This window comes from Felis catus, chromosome E1, assembly GCF_018350175.1.
Source record: "Felis catus isolate Fca126 chromosome E1, F.catus_Fca126_mat1.0, whole genome shotgun sequence".
In the NCBI taxonomy this organism is placed as follows: domain Eukaryota; kingdom Metazoa; phylum Chordata; class Mammalia; order Carnivora; family Felidae; genus Felis; species Felis catus.
This window is the reverse complement of record NC_058381.1, coordinates 17228821-17251958: the sequence shown is the minus strand read 5'-3', so window position 1 is coordinate 17251958 and position 23138 is coordinate 17228821. Positions and strand designations below refer to the sequence as shown.

The 23138-nt window shown below is 40.8% G+C and overlaps 1 protein-coding gene across 7 annotated transcripts in view; it reads right to left on the bottom strand.

The window, feature by feature from the left end:
* The window catches only part of SSH2 (slingshot protein phosphatase 2), a 249790-nt gene that overhangs the window by 7022 nt on the left and 219630 nt on the right, over window positions 1-23138 (bottom strand). For 6 of the 7 annotated variants that reach the window (XM_023244448.2, XM_023244449.2, XM_023244450.2 and 3 more), the window contains 4 exons: window positions 19640-19686; window positions 15457-15603; window positions 11996-12196; window positions 2333-3167 (listed from right to left, as the gene is read on the bottom strand). In XM_023244448.2, the coding sequence (XP_023100216.2) occupies window positions 2333-3167; window positions 11996-12196; window positions 15457-15603; window positions 19640-19686 (1230 nt within the window). Of the gene's footprint in view, window positions 1-2332; window positions 3168-11991; window positions 12197-15456; window positions 15604-19639; window positions 19687-23138 lie in introns of those variants that run through there. The other variant, XM_045044911.1, reaches the window with a different exon arrangement.

Genomic DNA, 23138 nt, shown 5'->3' with positions numbered 1-23138 from the left:
GTGCAGTCTAATTAAAAATGCCAGATGTTGTGCTTATTAATCTTCTAATCCAGGAGAACCTTCTGGCTATGAGGACACAAATCACAGAGTGCCTGGGACTGTCCTCTGGCCATCTGTTTTGTCATACAAGAAAAAAACAGACTCATTAAAGGCAGAGATACAAAATTAGTTACAGGTTGAATCACTGCCTACTAAACTTTTGTTCTGTTTACTCAAACAGAATTCTGACCCAATATCTTGTTCCAAAAATGAACAGCAGATAGCCTTGGAGGTTCCTATAATCCTTACTTTCCTAAGATTATTAGCGTTCAGGATTTAGGCCATATTGGGGTAGATGAGATTTTTCTTTTCTGGCCTATCAACTTCCAATTGGATTCTTTTTTTTTTTTTTTTAATGTTTATTTATTTATTGAGAGAGAGAGAGAGAGAGCGCGAGCTAGCGAGTGCGGGGGAGGGCAGAGAGGAAGACACAGAATCTGAAGCAGGCTCCAGGCTCTGAGCTGTCAGCACAGAGCCCAACACGGGGCCTGAACTCATGCACCATGAGATCATGACCTAAGCCGAAGTCAGACACTTAACCGACTGACCCACCCAGGCGCCCCTGAACTTCCACTTTGATTCTAACCTTATTTAAGAAAAGGAGTTCCAGTGGCCACCTTCAACATGCCCAGTGATAGGGCGAGATGGATGAGGTTATCATCTAATGCCTGATTTGGAGACTCACTGCTCCCTTCTCTCCTCTGTCCTGCCAGCTTTCCTCCTGATCCTCCCGCTGCACCTCCTGGCAGTAGCATTCCAGCACATGAGGGCACTCTGCACCTGATCACACAATTTCCAAGTTTGACATGGCTCCTTCTGGGAAAGGTTTACTTGGCTTATGCAGCCATATGCCTGAGCAACTTAGAAACTGTGACTCTCTGACATTTTACTGTTCTACCAGTTACAATTCCTAGATGGATTTAGAACAAGGCAAAAGAAAACTGTCCAATACAAAATCAAGTCCTATGGGGGGGGGGGGAAGATAAGGATTTCAAAATCTGGAAATGGCCATTGGACATCTCTTAAAGTGGCATCATGATACCCATCAATCTGCTTTGTTAACATTTTAATAAGCCTTCAACATATAATATTTCCATAGGAATTGTTTTGGTCTTTCTCCTTCAAGAGAAAGTCAGAACTAGTACAAACTAACAAGGTCAGTTATGCCTTTGGGAGAAATCTCCTGGGACATTAGGCAGAGGTAAACTAGCCAAGACTGGGAGAGAAGCCACAGTGAGCCCAGTGTGTGCATGGGCTGTGGAGAGTGCTCATATGACTAGGGACTTTGCTGAAAAGCTATTTCTGTCAGAGCTGCTACACCCACTGGTCCAAAGGAGAGCTCAAGCATTCTGATTTTCCAGTAGAGAGAAGACAGCAGCAGAGGCAATGAATGTCCCGGGATAGCTGAGATAGACAAAAGATAAGTAATGGACAAGGTGGTAAATATAAGTAGATAGATATCAGGAGATATCAAAATGTAGTCACTCCCACTGAAACCATTAAGTGAAATTTGGCAGGTGAGAGTAAATCTGTCATCATATACTTCCCAACTACTGTATTATATTGATCTAAGATACCATTATTGTTTTTAAGATGCATCCCAATTTCAGAAGTGTCAAAATGAGAGTAAGTGTGAGTCTTAGCATTGATGATACACAGTAATTCTTTCCCTGGGCTCCTAAGAGTTCATATGCTACAGAGAAGAATCCAGGGATTCTGTCCGCTCTCAATCATTTCCTCAAACCATCCCCCAAGTCTTGGATACTACAGGGTCTGAGATGAGGAACAATCCAGAAACATTATTAATAGCATCATCATCAAGAACTCAGCATTGGTTCCTACTCTAACAACTATTCACACATATCTAGTCTTTGCATTTTCTGAGACAGAAAGAATTTCCCAAACAAATCCATCTCCACAAAAAGGCCTTACTCATTATCCCAGACACTTCATTATTGGTGAGATCTGGTCTGAACTGCAGAGGATCAGGGAAGGGACCTCTCCTTGTGCAGGCAGGACATTCATTTTGACTAATCCCTTCTTCCCACATCCCCTCTCAGAAGTGCTTCTAAAAACACCAAAAATCTGGAAAGATAAGTTTCTCAAAAGTCAGTGGATTAAAAAAAAATTTTAATCCTAAGTTTTTAAGGCAAGTCTCGGCTATAGAGTCTCTCCCGTACTGCCTTCCTAAATCTTTAGCAACATCAAAAACACAATGAACAGAGCAGACTCCCAACTATTTTATCTTCAAAGAGAACTTCATTAGGTAGAAAACTATAAAGACAGTTTTTACCTTTGACTGTTCCTCATCTATTGAAGATTCTTCAGATGCATGGGGAGTATTACTCAAAGAGCTGCTTCTCTGGTCGTCGGCTGTCACTTCAGAAGGGGTTACTTCTACCACTGAGAGTCGACAGGTCTCACCCCTTCCTCCACCCAGTTCTTCCATCCTTGAGTGAGAAAAAGATCGAGACCGGGTTTCTTGGGAAAGCTCTACAAACTTCTCTAGGGCGCTAAAAAAATCAATGCGATCTGTACTGAAATCTGAGACTTCAGCCTGGCAAGTGGGTTGGGGGCTCGGTGATTCAGGATCAGGGGACATGGGAAGGTCTTTCAGGCGAGATGTCAATTCTTCCAGAGGCAGTAAGTGGACGTTCACATCTGTTTTCAGCGCATCTGTTTCCAGATCTTCCACTGTTAAGTCTGGGAACTTGTTGGCAATTTCTGGGGCCTGTCCAGGTTGGATTAAGGCTTTGGATGCATGGCAGTTGTCAAGAGGGAATTTTGATTCATTGAGACAACACCCTGATGAGCATCCATTGATGTCATTTAGGTTTAATTCATCTTCAATCTGTCCGGCATGAAATTCCCTAGAAGTAAACTCCAAGCAGATCATTCTTTCTTTGGTACACAGGCCCTTCTGATTTTCATCTTGTGGGACAACATGTTCCACAAAGACAGGAGGTATGGGTGGGTGACTCTCCATGGTCTTCACCTCGGCAATCTGGTCTGCTGAGGTGGTGATCTCCTTCTTGTTGAGTTCTAGCCCTGGTTTGCAGATAGGTTCGTGGTGGTCTGAGAGGTCGCTATCTGAATGAGATCTCCAGAGCTTGTTATGTCGCTGTTTGCTGTGGAGGACATACACAGGAAATGCCTCACTCTGGTTTGTGAAATCAACCAACACCCACCCAGGAAATCGCTCCCAGATAATATTAAATCTTAACCTGCAAAATGCTTTGTTAATACCCAGTGGAAGAAGTAGGCAATAAACATTTGTAAAGATGCTCAATTTGGGGCACCTGGGTGATTCAGCTGGTTGAGGATTCGACTCTTGATTTTGGCTCAGGTCATGATCTCATGGTTTGTGAGATCGGGCCCCAAGTCAGGTTTGTGTGTACAGCCCGGAACTTGGTTGGGATTCTGTCTCCCTCTCTGCCCCTCCCTAACTTGTATCTGTCTCTCTCAAAATAAATAAATAAAGTTTAAAAAAAGATGCTCTATTTAACTAATAGCAAAATACAAAAACAAAACAACAAAAATCATTATGATATCTGATTTTTTACCTATCAGACTGACAAGAGCTAAAATGGTTAACAGCTAGTGTTGATGATGGCATAGCCAGACAAGCCCTCTCACATACAGTTGGTAGGAATGGGAACTGTAAAATCTTGAGTACAATCTGACAATAGCTCTCAAAATTTAACCCTTTACCCAGCAATCAATTCTTTTAAGGATTTTTCTTGGAGAAATACAACTATAGGTGCACAAAGATACAAAGATGTTTACTATATAATACTATGGTACTAAAGGATCAGACACGAAAAAGAAAGGATTTATTAAAAAAACTTTTTTTTAATGTTTATTTATTGATTGATAGATTTTTTGAGAGAGAGACAGAAAGACAGACAGACACAGAGAGACAGAGTGAGACAGAGTACGAGCAGGGGAGGGGCAGGGAGAGAAAGAGACACAGAATCCGAAGAAGGCTCCGGGCTCCAAGCTGTCAGCACAGAGCCTGACGCAGGTTTCAAACCCATGAACCGTGAGATCATGACCTGAGCTGAAGTTGGATGCCCAACCAACTGAGCCACCCAGGTGCCTCAAAAAGAGGATTTATTTGAATTACCGTCCATACACCCACATGCTACAGGTACTTTAGTAGAATGTTGTCCAAGATGAGTGAAAGAGCATGCTGACCACATTTGGAATGGTCAGTTCCCAGGTTAGTAAGTACAGGAAAATATTTGGAGGTACATCATCAAATTGGTAACAGGGTTTCTTTCAAGGAAGGCAGAATACTTTTGGGGAGGGCTTTACTGTCTTTACTCTGTATTTCTATAAGTTTTAAAATTTAAAAATGAGCATGTTTAACATTAATAACCGGGGAGGGGGAAACTAAAACAAAATAGCACCTAAACAATACAAAGAGAAATATTCTATTGGAGCTCATTCCAAGTTCTCATAATTTGGATAAAGAGCTGATACACAGTTAATCACTGAAGTAGAAATGTGAGGAGGGTGGTAATCTTTCTTGAATTAGAAATCAAAGATGAGGCTAATAAATCCACAAAGGTTGGTAACAGAATGGAAGAGGATATGCATAAAGTATAGGCTTCTTCCATAAGGATCTCTGGATAAAAACCATCAAGCTGAGGTGACACCTGGAAAAGCAGGTGGCCCAAAGGAAGATCACACACACAGATCCATCCTTTAGCTCATTTTACAGAGAGAAGGTCTGATGGGATGAAATTTTAGTTGATACCATATTCTCTAACAAGGGAACAGTTTCCAAAGCCCTAGCCAAAAAGAAAAAGGTGATGGCCCTGTGGCTGGTCAGAATCACCTGCCCAGGAAACAGGTCCCTGATTTAGGGGTGTGGTTTCCATGACTTACAAGTTGATGAAGAATTACCTAACTGCAGGGTGGAATGGGAAACAGCCCAAAACAATTTACCGCCTGCTCAGGGCCACGCCTGCCTATGAATCTCTGCCGAGTCATGCGCCTGCACTAATGTGAACCCCTGTTTGTTCTCAGCTCTGCACCTGCTCTCAGCTCCCCCTGTCTGGCTGTGGCTTGGGTGGGGCTCTGACTCAGGCCTGCACAGCAGAAGAGTGCTTTTCTGAGTAGGGAACAGGTCATTCTGTTTATGAAGACAAGCTATAATCAATAGCAGGGAGAAAGATAGGGTTTTCACCCTTTCCAAGCTGCATGAACTCTAGCCACCCCTAGGAGGAGACAACATATCACACTTCCCAAACAAGTGAGTGACTGTGGGAGGGGCAAGCTGAATGGCTGGATAGGTGGGGCTTAAATTGTACACTGTGATCAACAGAGGCCAATGTGCTTCCCTTTAAAGTTTCCTTTGTATCTGGACACTCTTGTTTCCTGACCTACATATGGCTCTGTTCTCCAATTTCTATCCCTCACCCATCATGATGATGTTCAAACCTGCACCAAGACCACTCAGCCCCCATGGCAGGACAATTCCTGTGATGCAGATGACTGGGAAGACAGGGAGTAGCTGTTCTCACCTTTCTAAGAACAGCTTATCTTATCAGTCAACAGGCAAATGGGATTTTTCTCATGATCCCAAGAACCTTCCAAAGCATGATTTTTTTGAAACTGCCTGCAAATCACTAATCAATCAGGAGGGAATGAGACTAAAATTACACTAATAGGTACCAACAGCATATGTTTCAGAGGAAGTGGCTGATGTTACAGCTGCTTTCTTTGCCCAGCAGGGATTTCATTCTCTTCCTGGGGGAGATAATCATCAGAAAATATTAGGTCAGGGCTCTGGAATTAAACTGACACCTTCTTGTAAAGGAGAAAGAAAAATCCCAATCCAAAGATAGGTCTGATTCCACTGCCTTTTTCACTTTTGCAATAGCACCTGCAGGGAGAGTGGTGGGCAGCTCTTTGATACAAACAAGGCACTCATTACCATGGCCTTTGAAGCACTGCTACTCCAGGGCTCCCCTCCCTCCTCCTCCTCCCACCTCAGAGGTTAGTAAACTCTGTCCTGAATTTTGTACTTATCATCTTTCTTTATAGTGTCGACATGTTGTGTTTTTGTAAAAATTTTTTAATGTTCATTTATTTTTGGGGGGGGGGGGAGAATGAACACTTGAAGTCGGAAGGGGCAGAGAGAGGGAGACACAGAATCTGAAGTAGGTTCCAGGATCTGAGCTGTCAGCACAGAGCCTGATTTGAGGCTTGAACCCACAGAATGGTGAGATCATGACCTGAACTGAAGTCAGACGCTTAACCGGTGAGCCACCCAGGTGTCCCGACAGGTTGTGTTCTTAATACACTGCCTAGTTTTGTATGTTGTGAACTTATATAATGAAATCATACTCTATGTATGGATTCTCCTGTAACTGCTTTTTGTCTACACTGTTTCTAAGATTCATCAGGAGCGCCAGGGTGACTCAGTGGGTTGAGCTCAGCTCAGATCATGATCTTGTGGTTTGTGAGTTAGAGCCCTGCGTCGGGCTCTGTGCGGATAGCTCAGAGGCTGGAGCCTGCTTCAGATTGTGTCTCCCTCTCTCTCTGCCCCTCCCCGGCTCCCACTCAGTCTCTCTGTCTCTAAAAGAAATAAACATTAAAAAAACAAGATTCATCAGTGTGTACAGCTATAATTTCAGCGAGTATGATGAATATGCCACGGTTTATGTATCCATCTGTTGATGAACAGTTTTGGCTACTACAAGTAGCACTGTCATGGACATTCCTGTACTTGGTGCATACTTTGGTTTCTAAAAGATGCTATATATATGAGAAGAAAAGGTGGGTCATAGGGCATACGTGCATCATCAGTTTTACTCAGTAACACCAAACTGTCTTCCAGTGCTGCTTTTTCCAAGCCAGCTTATTCTGATGCTCCATCACTGGTAGGATAGATGTAAGACATTAGATTGTATTTATTATTTTAAACTGTTAATGTTTAAATTCAGCTGACTCCTTCCATCTATTTCAGGTAGGCACCAAGTAAACAAGTTGTCAAAAAGAACTTCAGAGTTGGTTTGTGGCCTGGATGATGCCTGAGTGACCGTGGGCCTAAATTTGTATTCACATACACACACTGACACACACATAAGATGACTGGGTCATTCTGGGCAAGAATTTGGCCTTTTACTTCATAAATGAATAGTAAGGAAATCTAATGACCGGATGCATATGATATCCCATTCTCTTGCCTCTAATTTGCTTTCTTCTTGTTACATGTTTGGTAAAGCACTAACCTACCTTGTTCGAGAAAGGTATATAGAAGAAAATACTGCTAAAAATGGGGTATCGGTTATAGTAAAATCAGTGTTTATGGTTACTTTTTAGGGCATGAGGCAGCCTGAAGAAAGGAGGAAGAAGAAAGAGAAAAAGCACCAACCGAGCACGTTCTGTGTGGTGTGCATGGTCGTAAATGCTTTAAGATTATTTCACTGAAGGGGCACCTGGGTGGCTCGGTTGGTTAAGCATCTGACTCTTGATTTCAACTCAGGACATGATCTCATGGTTCATGAGTTTGAGCCCTGCACTGGGCTCTGTGCTGACAGCGCAGAGCCTGCCTGGGACTCTCTCTTTCTCTCTCTCTGCATTTCCCGCTTGTGCTCTCTCTCAAAAATAAAACAAAAACCTAAAAGATTATTTCACTAAAAAGCTATTAAGAAAATCCTTTAAATCTCAATTGTGAATTGGGTGCATTTTTGGGTTCCCTTCTGCTGACTGACCACTGTGCACCAGCTAACTAGACTTCAATGTGTCCACCAGCAAAGCTGGGGAGTGTAAAAGACACCTCTGCCTCTTCTGGCCCTGGTGACAGGGGCGCTCAAAGAATCAGAACTGACATCCATGAAGACATGTGGCATGAACTCTCCCTGGCTATAACCCAGTGTTTCTTCTCTGCTCTTTGTACACAGGAACCTAATCTCATAGACACATGGTCCAGCTTGCAAATGACTGAAATCTGAACTTGTCTAACGGAACATAAATCTGCCAGATACCTGCATGATCAGAGTACAGAATAACAAACAGGGATGTTGGCAGTTTAATGGAGGGTTTCGACACACACGTATACACATACACACATGCGCGTGCATGCACACACACAGCCTCTTCCTGTCTCACTCTCATCCCCCAGCTATAATAACAGAAAAAATAAAGTTAGATATAAACAGTTACCAGTGGCCTTATGATACCCTCACTTTTAGGTCTAAAGGATTATATTAAATATTAGTCTTCCCTAGGCTCTTAAAGACATACTGAAATATGCAAAAAGTCCCTTGCATTTCAGACAGGTGGTCACTGTTAGGCCCATACCCTCACATCTGATCAAGAGACTATAACCAATTCATAAGTCACTTACCAGGGCCTGGCATCACTTTGGTAAACTTCACTTCTACCAAGACATCAAAGTACTGAGAGCTAATACTCCCTCAAACAGAAGGCTGCCACCTCAAGTTAAGTACCCAGTGCCTCCCTAGACAACCATGGGGCTAGAGAATGCTAGGATCAGGGCTCTATCTTTTTGGGAAAACCACCACATACTTCCTGGGAGAAGATATGGAATACAAGATCAAAGCACCTCCACAGGAAATGGATTTCTTTGCAAACACAATGAATGGAATTTTTCGAAGGACTTTCCTCTTCTGGCTACCTAAGCTGCCAGGTAACTGACAGAGCTTCAGGCAGTTCCAGGAGTCTGGGGCTTTTCTCTCTTTGCTCTTCTAAGCAGGCAGGTCCTAGAGTAGCACTTTACAGCTGGGCAAGAGTCTGCTGGGCCCAATTCACTTGGCAGCTAGCTCAGCAGCAGTCTACAAGTGCTGTTTCTTAACAACACACCAGAGACTGCAGACCCTAATGGCTGTACACCCAGCAGGCACTCCCACTTTTTCCTAACTTGCAGAGGCCTGATTTGGTTTGGGTATTCACTGTTCCATGGGAGCCCCAGCAGGAGACAGTCTGGAGGGAGAAGAGTAGGGACAGGCCACTTATTCCCCTAGCTCCCTTCCCACAGGGCCACTTCATGCTGGTGTGTCCCTTGACTGAAGGTTATTTCTCCTCTCTGAAGGTACCTCTTTTTTCAGGAGTCTCCTTCTAGGTTCTAGTAACTGCTCCCTCCCTCTTTGGGCCAAACAGCTCTGCTGATCCAAGTCCCTTGATTCCACCACAACCCCACACCTCTGTAAAAAGTAGCTTTATAAAAAGCCCTTCTCAAATAATCCTAATCCGAGTATGCGGTTTCTTGTTGAAATCCCAAGTGATGGAAGTATTTCACTACTTGCAGCTAAAAGTTTGTATGATATTCCTAGAACTAAGATTCTAGTTCTTAAAATCCAGGAAATATCACAATATAGGAAATTCGATGACCACTTCCTAATCTAGTTTCTTTTTTTTTTTTTAATGTTTAATTTTATTTATTTTGGCGGGGGGAGGGGCAGGGAGAGTGGGAGAGAGAATCCAAAGCAGGTTCCTCGCTGCCAGCACAGAGCCTGATGTGGGGCTGTAACCCATGAACCATGAGATCATGACCTGAGCCGAAATCAAGAGCTGGATGCTTAACCAGCTGAGCCACCCAGGCGCCCTCCTATTCTAGTTTCTAATGGACTTACTGTGTCTGTGGGCGGTAGAAGGAGGATGAAATAAATGGCACATGTATATGTCTGTTTTCTGGGAGCCTTGGAGAAAGGAGATGATGGGAATCCCATCAGAATAACCCTTACCAGCATAGAGTATACATTTATACATGTTTTTATTTACAAAAACCTTGTGAGATAGGGTTCTTGATTTTCATTTTGTAGATGGGGTCAGGTGAGGATCACGACTGTGAAGTAACTTCTCAAAGTTCCAGCAAGGGGATGAACCAGAGATGGAAACCAGATCTACTGACTCAAATTCTGTGGTTTTCTCATTCCTCAGGGCTTGCCTCTCCCTCCATGAATCAAGCCCAGAAAGGCAGGATGGAAGAGAAATGGAAAGGAAGAGGCAGTTGTGATTTGTGGATTTATGCTGCCCTTCTTATCCTCATCTAAGATTTTTCTGAAGTTCCTTTAACATCTAAGAAAAACCACATATGCTAAAAAAAACCCAACCCAACAGCTTGCAGTAGCCTGGGATTCCAGAATAAATACTGAAATTGGCAGGACACATAGAATCCTTGCTCTTGATGGGTCACGTGAGGACACTGCCTAACATCCGTCATGTGTGTGTCTGGGAACATACAATATTTATGTCTCATCTAGCACTCAGATGCCTCCTTCTTGTGCCAAAAAGAACTGCTGTGTCCTACCTTCTGATCTAATCTAAAAATGTCATCAAAATCTGGCCCCAAAGACCTATAAATTCTTTTTAAGTGGAGGAGACTTGAGTATCCTCCCAGCCTCCTCAAAGAATGGCTCAGATGAAATCATGCCAAGTACTGAGTAAACGGGAGGGGTTTTTTAGTGGAAACCATAATGCTACGCTGTGGCTGCATTTTCACAATACTTCGGGGGTGGGAGGGTGGTCCCTCTGCCTGGATAGGCTGGAAGGCTATTTAACATTTTGTTCAGGGGAAACACAGCCCAGATTCAACAGTCAAGACCAAGTCATGAGACTCACTAGAGGCAAACTCTGGCACCAGCCCCAACTGCTTCTAGGCAGCTGTGCCTTCAATTGAACAAAACCACCTAGAACATGCCCACATGGAAAAAAACAAAGCAAAATCTAGCACTGCACAGAACTTTAGCATGTGGCATCTCAGGAAACTGATGCTTAAATCCAGTTTAATACATGAATCTTTTCCTCTGAAAGCAGTGAAGATGGTATCACTTAGATGTGTAATCTAAAAAAGCCAAACAGAGAAAGAGAGAATAGAGTGGTGGTATGTTAGGGGGTAGAGGATGGGGAAATGGGGTGATGCTGGTCAAAGGGTACAAACTTCTAGTTATAAGAGTAACAAATTCTGGGGATCTAATGTACAGCCTGGAGATTATAGCTCATAACACTGTATCATATACTCCAGCGTTGCTAAGAGAGATCCTAAATATTTTCACCACACACAAAAAATGGTAATTATGTTAAAGGGATGGAGATGTTAGCTAATGGTACGGTGATAATCAGTTTGCAATATATAAGTGTATCAAATCAACACAGTGGACACCTTAAACTTACACAATGTTATAGGTCAATTCCATCTCAATAAAGCTAGGGTAGGGGTTAAATGATGGCTAAGCAGTATAACTGTTGAATATGTGTTACTATAGTTAAAAAAAAAAAAAAGAAAAAGAAAAAAAAGACCGGTTATTAGGTGAAGAGGTAGACTGAAGAATAGCTTTTGTGAGAAAATATCCATCAATATATGTGGTAAGACTTGGAGAACACGTAAGATAATGTTGATTGCTGTATGTGGATATTGAATTTATAAATGATTTTTCTCTTTGTATTGTCTGCATTTTTGCAAAGCATATATATAAAAGCAGAGGGAAAGATTTTTAAAAAGAAAACAAGAGAGCTATTTCCGGGAAGTGCCTTCATACCCCAAATCTGATTTGTCACGTGACCAAAATTTTGAAGACGACTCACTGAAACCAAGCACTGAAAAAAATAATGCCAAAAATTTCTAAGAATTTCATCTATGCTTAGCATTTCTTTGGGAGCAAGAAGTACCCATTTTGATAAGGTAGCTGTATCTGGCCTTAGATGATGTTGAGAAATGTTTATGATAATCACCTAGTTGAGAACTAAAGTAAGAGAACAGTATTTCCACCTTTCAGTTTAAAAGTCTTTAAACACCCAATCTTCCATACTAATCTTAAATGCTTGTACTTATTTTTTAAAAACTAGATTGAGAGAAGTTTCAATTTTCAAAATGTATCACATATCCAAATTAGGTTGAAAACTAGCTGCAGGGAAGGACATTTTACCTTGGTCCAAGGAGTATAACAGAGGGAAGATCTGAGAAAGTCACTGCAGGACTCACCTGGCCAGCAAGATGCCCTGGTACTCTTCCAGTTGTCTCATGAAGCTGGGGTTGGGCTTGGTCACTGTTCGCCTTTCCTTCACGTAGTCATAGGCTCGGTCCAGATTCCAGCCATATTCCTTCATTGCGTAGGCAATCACAGTGGAGGCTGAGCGACTCACCCCCATTTTGCAGTGCACAAGGCATTTAGATCCATGTTTCCTAGGTTGGGGGATTGAGGTACACAGAAAAACACTATAGTGAGTACATTTTAAAAGCTAGATTCTAAATGTTTCCAAGTCTCCTGTCACCCTTCCATTTTCTTTCAATCCATCCTACCTTAGTGTACTTGTATACATGTATAGTCAAATGTGCAGGGAGGGTAGGCAATTCTAGTGTACTCAAACAATATTCAATGTTAATATTAATTCTTTTTAATTTATTCAAGCAAACATTTACCAGGCAACCATCATATGTAAGACAATGTACAAGGTCCTGGGATGCAAAGATAAGTAAATCTTCTAAAGGGTAGGGGGTTCAGTGGGAGAAACAGATAATTAAAATGGTAACTGCAATGACAGTTGATCACAGATTGTGAGGGGAAGAATTTTCAATTTAGAGACTGGACTCCACTTTATGTGTTTGGAGGCCAGTCCCCGCACCGCCTCAGGGACATGTTTCAAGGCTGGCACACTCTTGAGTTAAGAGTGTGACAGTGATTCATCTAATTCATCCAAATGTTCGGAGTTGCTTCTAGTTCAAGTTCCAGTAAAGGTTCTGCCCCTGGAGGAAAGTACAAAACAAACGAAACTAACCCTCCTCTCTACTCAGATGTAGCCCTAGATGTTATTTTCCACCACACTACAACCCTGTTCGGCCTAGGGGCTGGCTAGACAATCTGTGAGGTTAGATGGGACCATGTGATGCCCTATGTGACTTTCTTAGTGAGGAGGGTGGAATGATTAACTACCCGTTGTTTTAATGGAGTGGAAGAAAGAGAAAACAAAGTTACCATAAAGTGACACTAAGAAACAAACAAAACCCTTTAGTCTTAACATGCCAGAGCTCATTATGCTGGATATGAACATTACTCAGTTATGCTACTTCTCTAATAACACAATGTGTGACACAGAGTAAGTCTTCAAATATTTACCAAATATATGAACAAACTTAGGGGTGGTCTGCTGTTAGAGCTGTCAGCTGTTAAGGAAAAATATTTTAAAATATGGAAAAAAGAATGGTTACTCTTTTTACCAGTATACATGGGCTAAAAAAATCCTTCCCAAGTGGCTATTCCAATAAGTTAAAAAAAAAAAAAAAAAAAGTACATCGCCTAATAGGGAAACCTATTCATTAACTCATTCACTATATCACAGTAGACAAGCTTCCTTCCAGAAGCTTGTAATTCTTCTGTTGGAGATAGATACACATTGAAGAGTTAAGTACAATGCAAGGAGACATGAGGTTCTGTGCCAAAATGAGTGAACCAGATAAGTGATAGGAAGAAAGAGAATGGTTGGTAATAATGGTCTGGAATAACTGAAATAGTCTAAAAAGGAAGGTAAGATTAACCTGCTACCCATCATTTAGAGGCAAAATTTTGGAGTCCATAGGTTGGTGCAGGTGTTTGTCTGTGTGTGCTTAGATGATCCCAACTGACTAGGATATTGTTTTGTTTATGACACCACAGGGTTTTCATTTAAACTACAGTGCACAGTGACTCAGACTGAAGTTCAGACATGTGCTCTATATTTTTCCATCAAGCTCTGACATCAAATTTCAGGTCTATACTTGCAGGCTTTGAAGGTACTCAAAGTTGGACAGTTTTAAGAAAAATACCATTATAAAACCCACCCACATAAAATCATTTCTTCATTTTGAACTGGGCTTTTTCAGTGGATGGCTTGTAACTCACATACTGAAAGATTTGAAGTCAGTTCTCACCTAATCCAACTTCATCTTTCAGTTCTGGCCACACACTTCCCCTATCTCTCCCATCCCTCCCTGAGCCAGTTGTCTAGATTAAGCCTGGTATCACTTTAGGAATCCTAAACTCACCCATATGTAGGTTGTGTCTGGAATTCAGGGCCCTGATTTGGATGAAATACATGAGGTGTCCAGGGGGCCATTTAAGGAGGCACTCACTTACAGACGCTGACCCACGCTTGCATGGGCCTGAGCAGGAGGGCCCGCTTACAGCAACCTGGGTGCCTCACATATCTCACCTCAATCCCAGCCCTGCTGAAATTGGCTTTTCTTTTCACGGGGACTGGGGCCTCATCTGAACTCTAGCCTCTTTGGCAGTGATCCTGACAACTTGCCTGGTCTTTTCCAGTCTCCTTTGCTCAAGGACCTAGACTATATACTAGATGGACTCTGAAATCAGACATGATCTCAGGTTCAAGTCCTATCTTCACCACTTGTTACTTAACCTCTCTGAACCTCATCTCTACAGTCTGTCCCCATCTCTACAAAAGGATGAGAGCACATGCCTCTCTAGGTTTTGGAAAATATTACATAAGAGAATATGGGTAAAGTATCTGGCATGCAGTAAGCATGCCATGAGTGGTATTATTGACAACAATTTCATAGGCTTCAAAAATATAAAACACTCAGGTGTTAGCTAAGGACTGAGAGTATGGGCTCAAAGCTAGTGTAGGAGGATTCAGGGTAACTAAGAGGAAGGACTTCTTGACTATGGAGGGTCTGCAGAGAGATGTGGAATCAGTGCTGAAGGAGGACTTTAAAAACAGAAGTGCTTCTCATTTGCCATGGATGATTTGGATGTGGTCCCATTGAAGAGGGCAACATGGCCAGCATGCTCATTTACAGTTCCTTCTACTGAAGGAATATGTAGGATTGGCAAGGAAATCCCCAGGGACTTAAAAAAAAATTAGTGCTGACATATTGATACTAATTAATATTAAACACTAAATTAATACTATTAAATAGTTTCACTAAAAGGACCAATTTAAAGATGACATCAACAGAAGGGCCAGAGAAAAATTTCACTGTTTAGAGTACCATAAAAGTAAAGTAAAAGAATGAGAAGGCTTCCAAACCCCACTACGTGTCTCCTCACCTTCAGGAAGAAGAGCTCTCTGTGCTCTGCCCATGTGGGGCAATTTCTATTACACAACTTTCAAATGTCCACCTTGATAACTTAAGCATTTCATTCAGAATTTCTTCCTTCTCTTATTCTTATTTCTTTTGCAGCAGCTTAGGTTTATTTTCCCTAATTTTGTGCTCAATGGAAACAGTCAACATGAAGTGATCTTCTTCCAGGGGCTTCATCTACTTACAGGAAAAGGATGAAGTCTCTAGTCAACTGTTCCCTAGGATTAAGGAATCTCAGTGTCCTTTTTCTCTTTACTTCCTTCTCCCTGAGTATAGTCAAGCAGGTTATCTATAGCTTTAGGCCTCACCCATGGATGGTGCACAAGGAACACAGGTCAGAATATGTGTGTGGGACCATTACTCACTTTGCTTTAGAGATGAATTTGTAAGTGTCATTCCAGTAAGCCAGGAGATCCGTTGCCTCTTCGTCATATACGCGGATGTTATGATACTCAAAGACTCCTGGGAAGAAGTTATCTATCTCTCGAGTGACATTCAAGATATAGCGCACCCTGTGAGGAAACCAAGGGAGAATATGGGCTCTACTACTAGGTTCCTCTTGAGTTGTTAAAATTACCAGAAACATAGTTTATTCTTTGGAAGTCATTTGTATTAAATCAGGACTATTAACATCTACCTCAAGGAAAAAAAAAAAACAGGAAAGGGAAAAATCTCCTTTACCTTTCTAAATGTCAGATTTTGCTCTATTACTCTCTCTAAACTACAAGAAAGGCAAAAGAGGTGAGGGATGGGAGGGTCAGAGGAAAGTTGGACCTGAAACTCTCTTAACTCTCTAAGCTGCATTCCTGGCCACGACAGCAGGCGATGTGTCTGAGTTCTCCCATACCGAGAGGCTTGCAGAAAAGGGTTTCTGTATCATAAATTTCTTCTGCTCTCTCTCTCTCTCACTGCACAACTTCAATAAATGCTTGGGTCTAGTTTGCCATAGGGTTATCTTTTCTCAGTGCTGTGTGGACTTAAACATCACTGGAGTTTACTCCAGCAACACAACACAGACTTACTTATTTCTCTCTGTAGAAGCTGCTTCCTTCTTAGAACTACACATGGGTTCTTACAAACCCAATCTCTGAAGTCAGAGAAATGACTACAGAGAAAGAGTCATAGTTAACCAGTTCTGTGGTTAAGTTCCAGAGATCAAAATTTTTCTGAAACATTTGAATCTCGGAATCAAAGTTCATTACTACAAAGAATTTTTTTCCTTTTTAATTTAAAAAGCAAGCATATGCAATTGTGGAAAACAGTATGTAGAGTTACTCTACAGCATATTCCTCTCTGAGGTATAAATCCAAAAGAAATGAAAACATAAGTCTACCCCAAAATTTGTGTGTGAATGGTCACAGCATTCATATATTAATAGCTAAAAAGTGGCAACAACTCAAATGTCCATCAACTGACAAATGTGGTATTTCCAAACAATGGAACATTACTTGGCAATAAAAAAGGGAATGAAGTTACTAATACATGTTTCAACATTGATAGATCTTGAAAATATAATGTTAAGTGGAAGATACTATTCTTAAAAAACCACATATTATATGATTCCATTTAAATGGAATGTCCAGAATAGGTAAACGTATAGAGACAGAAAGTAGACTGACTAGTAGTTTCTAGAAGCTGGGGGAAAAAGGGTACAGGATTTCTTTTTCGGGTTGAAAAACTGTAAATTAATACCATGGTAATAAATACCATTTAAGTGTACATTTTAAAGTATATTTATTTGAGAGAGGGATGACAGAAGGCAGGGGAGGGAGGGAGGGAGGGAGGGAGGGAGGGAGGGAGGGAGGGAGGGAGAGAGAGTGTGAGAGAGAGCATGTGCAAGCTGGGGAGGGGTAGAGAGAATCCCAGGCAAGCTTCTCAGTGTCAGCCTGGAGCCTGATGTGGGGCTTGAACCCATGAACCATGAGATCATAACCTCAGTTGAAATCAAGAGTTGGACACCTAACCAACTGAGCCACCCAGGTGCCCCAAAGTATACATTTTAAATGAGTGAACTATATGTGAATTTTATCTCAATATAATGGTCAGAAAAAAAAAAAAAAAGGAAAGCACACTTATCTTATTTAAAATAAAAATGGAACCACCTCCCACCTCTAATCCCATACTTTAGTAATAGATTACGGCAGTACAAGGTTTCCCAATCCTATTCATTACAGAACTCTACACAGCCACTACCAATTGAGAACAGCACCCCCTGAAATTTGTTTGCCACCTCTATATGGAGTAGCACTTTACTTGGGGTTCTGAAGTCAGTAAGATTGGGTGAAAATGGTCTTATGTCAAAATTAAACTTGAATATCCCTTAAATCATCCACAAGGGGCAGTATACATGTTTTGTAACTGTAATTCTTAATCCACAAGAGTTTAAGAACCAGTGAATTTATGAAACAAGATCTAAGTAGATGTCTGAGCATCTAACTATACTGTTTTTTTTTTTTTTTTTTTAAATTTTTTTTTCAACGTTTATTTATTTTTGGGACAGAGAGAGACAGAGCATGAACGGGGGAGGGGCAGAGAGAGAGGGAGACACAGAATCGCAAACAGGCTCCAGGCTCCGAGCCATCAGCCCAGAGCCCGACGTGGGGCTCGAACTCACGGACCGCAAGATCGTGACCTGGCTGGAGTCGGACGCTTAACCGACTGCGCCACCCAGGCGCCCCTATACTGTTTTTTAAGATAGATACATCTGTGTTTTATAATTTAGCATTTTAAGCAGTAAATGAGATGAACAGGTATCATCTCCATTGATCTTGTCAAAGTGTATTCTAAACTCAAAGATGTATGCATGATGTAATTTCAATGCATTTGCCAGGCAACAGCTGCATCAAGTCTCAGATTCCATATTAAATACTGTATCTCTGTGCTAGTTTCTGGCAAGTCAGTCAATTTTTCTATTATTCCTTCACATTTACTGAGCACCCTCTTGGTATAAAGCTCTGAGTAAGGTAGACGTACGTTTTACACAAAACTGAGATACAGTCTCTATTTTCAAGAACTCTAGACTCAATTCTAATCAATTAAAAATTTCTAAGTTCTCTTTATTTTCATATCTTAAATTAAGTAATAACCAGATTCACAGGCCCCCTTCTCTCAACCCAAGACCTCTTTGTATAATTCTTTGGCTTAAGTCTTGTCCTAAATTCACTTTAACAATTAGGATATATCTTTCTTTTGAGGGAGAAGTAGGGAGTATGTATCTAATCATGTTAAAGATAACCAGAAGGCTGACTTACAGCTGAGAAAACAGGCAGCCATCACTACTTCTGGGTTTCAGTAGGTCTGATCGCTGTCCACAATCAAGTTACATGTGGCCAATTTTCAGACATGACTTTCTCTTCTTTTACTGGGATAATTTGGCCTCCTAAGGCCAAGTTCAATGAAAAATTTAGGTATTAGCTAAGAAGTAAAAAGGTTAGAAGAATGGCAGCTTTTTGGTTGCTGAATGTTCATGGTCGTCTCAACAGCTACAATCAAAATAACCATGCTGCTCAGGGGCACATTTCTTAATACAAGGTAGAATGTATTCTTGTTCCATTTCAGAAGCTTGTCCACTTTATATTTAAAACCTACTTAGGGGCACTTGGCTGGCTTAGTCTGTGGAACATGCAATGCCTGATCTTGGGGTTGTGGGTTCAACCCCACGTTGGGTATGGAGATTGATTAAAAGTAAAATCTTAAAAACAAACAAACAAAAAACTACTTAGACTTCAAGCACCTTACTAAAAAAGGATGGGGCTGAGTCTTATTTTTCTTTGGATTCCTAGTATCTAGCACTGTACCTAGTCCACAGAAAATGATCAATAAATGTTGATGAATAGCTGGGAACCCAACATATGCAGTTCTGTGTACTCTTACATAAAAAATAGGAACCAAAGGTAAAACTATGAAGACAAGTAAAAAGATCAGTGGTTGCCAGAAGTGGGAGTGGGAATAAATGGTCAGAACAGAGGATTTTTAGGGCATTGAAAATACTCTGTATGATACCATAATGATGGATGCACGATATTATACATCTGTCCAAAGCCACAGAATGTACACCACCACCAGTGAACTGTAAAGTAAATACGGCCTTTGGGTGATTATAATGTATCAATGTAAGTTCATCAATTGTTAACACATGCAACCCCTTTGGTGGGGATGGTGTTAATGGGAGAGGCTATGCATGTATGGGGGCAGGGGAATATGGGAAATCTCTGTACCTTTCCTTCAATTTTGCTGTGAACCTTAAACTGTTCTAAAAACAAACAAAAGGGACTCATAACTACATTTGGTTTTAAAACAGTGCAAAAGACATGCACATCTGTTTTGGAAAGCCTTTTCATTGAAACAGAAGATCTTTCTTAGGAGGTGTTGGATGAAACAGTGGGATAACAGCCACTTAAATTTTTATTAGATTCCACCTGATTAGAATCAACTGGAAGCAACTCTTAAGCTTAAAGTTACTCATTGACACCATATTTAACAGGAAAAAGTAAAGAACAAACAGCGATTTCAGTCATGGGGTTGAAAGCAATTGCTGTGTGTGCTTACCCTCGGTTTTGTAAATCCTCTAAATTTGAGGCATTCCATTCAGAGCCCTGTGGAACCAAAAAAACAAGGTTAGGGAGTATTAGCAAATGAACAAAATACAATATTTGAAAAGGTGTCCTATGAGGGAAGAAGCAGATCCAATAACATCTATCGCATTTCCTCTCTGTAACTCAGGTACTTCGTATGTTATAACAATTAGTTTTCACAAATGAAAGTGTAAAAAAGTTATCTTCATTTTTACAGATAAGAAAGCCAACTCCCATAGAATTCAAATAATTTTTGCTCAAGATCATACTCTGGAAAGCTGTCTTTGATCATACTCCAATTAAGTTAAATGTCATCTGTTTTTCTGGTTTATAGTATTCTGATTTCTTTCAAAGGTATGTATCACAATTTCTACTTGTATATTTATTAGTTTCTTTACTACCTCTCTCCTCCACTATAATATAAGCTTCCTGAGGACAGCTTGTTGCCTATGGAAACCCCTGAACAGTGAGTGCCTGGCACCTGGTCAAGGTACTGAATAAACATGTGTTAAATGAACAAAGTGGCATTATTATGAATTAAACCTAGATTTCATTAAAGCCCACATTCTTTCTAGTGTATTATATTACATCAAAGGACAGCTAAATAGTAGCTTCTGTTAAATGAGGGAAACATGATAATGCAAAACTTAAAAAAGGGAGGGTTGTACAGATTTGGAGATCAATTTTTCATATTTTACCACATTTGCTTTCTCTCTTCCTTTCCCTTTCTTTCAGTATATATCATACTTTTTCTCCTGAACCATTTGAAAGTAATTTGAGCAATCATGACACTTCAATACTTGACCATGTATTGCTTATGAACAAGAACATTTTCCTATTCCCATTTTTACAACTAAGAAAGAGAACACTAACACAATGATATTCTAATACATTATATTTGAATTTCAAAAATTGACCTCTCAAACTATCCTTTATATTCATCCAATCAAGAATCATACTTTACAGGGGGTGCCTGGGTGGCTCAGTTGGTTGAGTGTCTGGCTTTGGCTCAGGTCATGATCTCCTGGTTTGAGCACCGTGTTGGGGTCTGTGCTGACAGCTCAGAGCCTGGAGCCTGCTTCAGATTCTGGGTCTCCCGCTCTCTCTGCCCCTCCCCCGCTCAGACTTGTCTCTCTCAAAAATAAATAAAACATTAAAAAAATTATACTTTGGATTTAGTTGCCATGTCTCTTTCTCATTTAATCTGGCCTTGGACAGTCCACCCGGACTTTGTTTTTCATGATGACATTTTTGTAGACTACAGGTCTATAATCTTGGAGAACTCTTCACAATCTGGATTTGTCTGATTTGTTTCCTGCTGATTAGATTCAGGTCAAACATTCTTGGCAAGAATATTACAAGGATGATGCTGTGTATTTCCTACTGCATGAAATCTTGAGGCACACAATGTCAGTTTGTCTCATTATTTGTCATGCTGAGTTTGAATTCTTGCTAGGTTCCTTTGTATCTGCCACACCCCACTATTGTAAAGGTTCCTTTACAATTACTAGTTATCTATAGGTATTAATGATCTTTTTTTTTTTTAATGTTTATTTTTGAGAGAGAGAGAGTGAGCAAGCGAGTGAGTGAGCGTGAGTCAGGGAGGGGCAGAGAGAGAGGGAGACACAGAATCCGAAGCAGGCTCCAGGCTCTGAGCTGTCAGCACAGAGCCTGACGTGGGGCTTGAACCCACAAACTGCGAGATCATGACCTAAGCTGAAGTCTGATGCCTCACCAACTGAGCCACTCAGGTGCCCCAGTATTAGTGATTTTTGAAGTCATGTGAATATCCTGTTTCACAATAATCTCTTACTCTATAGTTTTGGCATCAGCTGCTGACCTTGCCCAAATTACTTTACTGGAGGTTTACAAAATGGTGGTTTTCTAATTTTATCATTCCTTCTGCATTCCTACCTACATTCTTCTGTAAAGGAGAGGTTCACCTAATCATTCCTTCCACACTCTGAACTCTTGAATTCTTTTTGCACTTAGAATGTTTTTATCCATTACCATTTTTTTTTGACACTCAAATTGTCCTGAATTGGCCAGTGGGAATCTCTTCAAGTAAGCAAGCTCCTTTTGATATTGACCCCACTAGTCTTTGACCCCACTACTTCCTTGCTTCCTAGTTTAAGAGTTGTTCCAGAATCACTCTGTGAGTGGAATTAGCCATTTCCCCAAGGAGTCCTGGTTTTAGCAAAGAATGTTATTTTGTAATCAAGATCTGGACATTAATTAGATATGTTTAGAAGTATGGATCATTGCTTCTAAACTTTCCAGTGGACAGATCTAGGAAATATTTTTTAAAAAAATATTGAATTTACATTGGTACCTCCAGTTCAAATTTAACACCACAAGGTACTTCCTTTCTTTCTTGCCCCTTTGCCATCATTTATAGCTCCCTATTCCACTGAGATAACCTTGGTTTCCAACAACTCATTTGCTCTATTTACAAAATAGTTTCAACATTATTTTTCCAATACCAATTACACCAATTACAAACCCATTAAGTTCAAATTTTCTGGGGTGTCTGGGTGAATTGGTTGAGTAAGCATCTGACTTCAGCTTAGGTCATGACCTCATGGTTCGTGAGTTCAAGTCCTGCATTGGGCTCTGCAATGACGGTGTGGAACCTGCTTGTGACTCTTTCTCCCTCTCTCTCTCTGCCCCACACGGACTCGTGCTCTCTCAAAAATTTTTTTCTTTCTTTGCAGTTTTTTTTCCTCTTCCCATGAAGAGGTTAAGTCAGAATATTATGCTGAAAGTTACTTGAATTAATTTCTTTCTGTGAAGTTACCCATTTGATATACATTTGGATTCATTTGCTTCTGTTTGTATTCAATTTTAGGGTGTGATTTTTCCATTCTTTTCCATTTGATTTTGAATATGCAAAACTTTCATAAGACTGCAAGTCAAAAGTTTATTAAAAGGTAAACTTGAACCCTCACTCCTACTCCAATCTCCCCAAGAGAAACCACTGTAACTAGTTTCTGGTTTATTCTACCTATGTTCTAAGCAAATACACCCTTATTATCACTTGTTCCTTATGTAAAAGTAGTATACGATACATATGTTTGTTCTTTGCTTGCTTCACTTGACAATATAGCCTCAGAACCACTCCACAGCACAGTTCAGAGACCCTCCTGACTCTTTCTTACACCTGCATAGCACTTCATTGGATAGTCATAGAATAGTTGATTCACCTAGTCTCCTGTGAATGATGTTTCATATCTGTGGAAGTGAGACTGTTGAGCCAATGAGCAGTTTTGTTGGGCATTGCTCAATTCCTCTCCACAGAGGCTGAGACAATCTGCATCCCCACAGCAATGTAGGGAGAGTGCCCCTTTTTTTCCCCAGAGCCTTGCCGACAAAACCTGTGGTTAGGCTTCTGAATTTCTGCCAATCTGACAGGTGTGAAATGTTACCTCAGTGTAATTTCAATTTGCATTTCTCTTAAAAGTGAGCAACTTTTC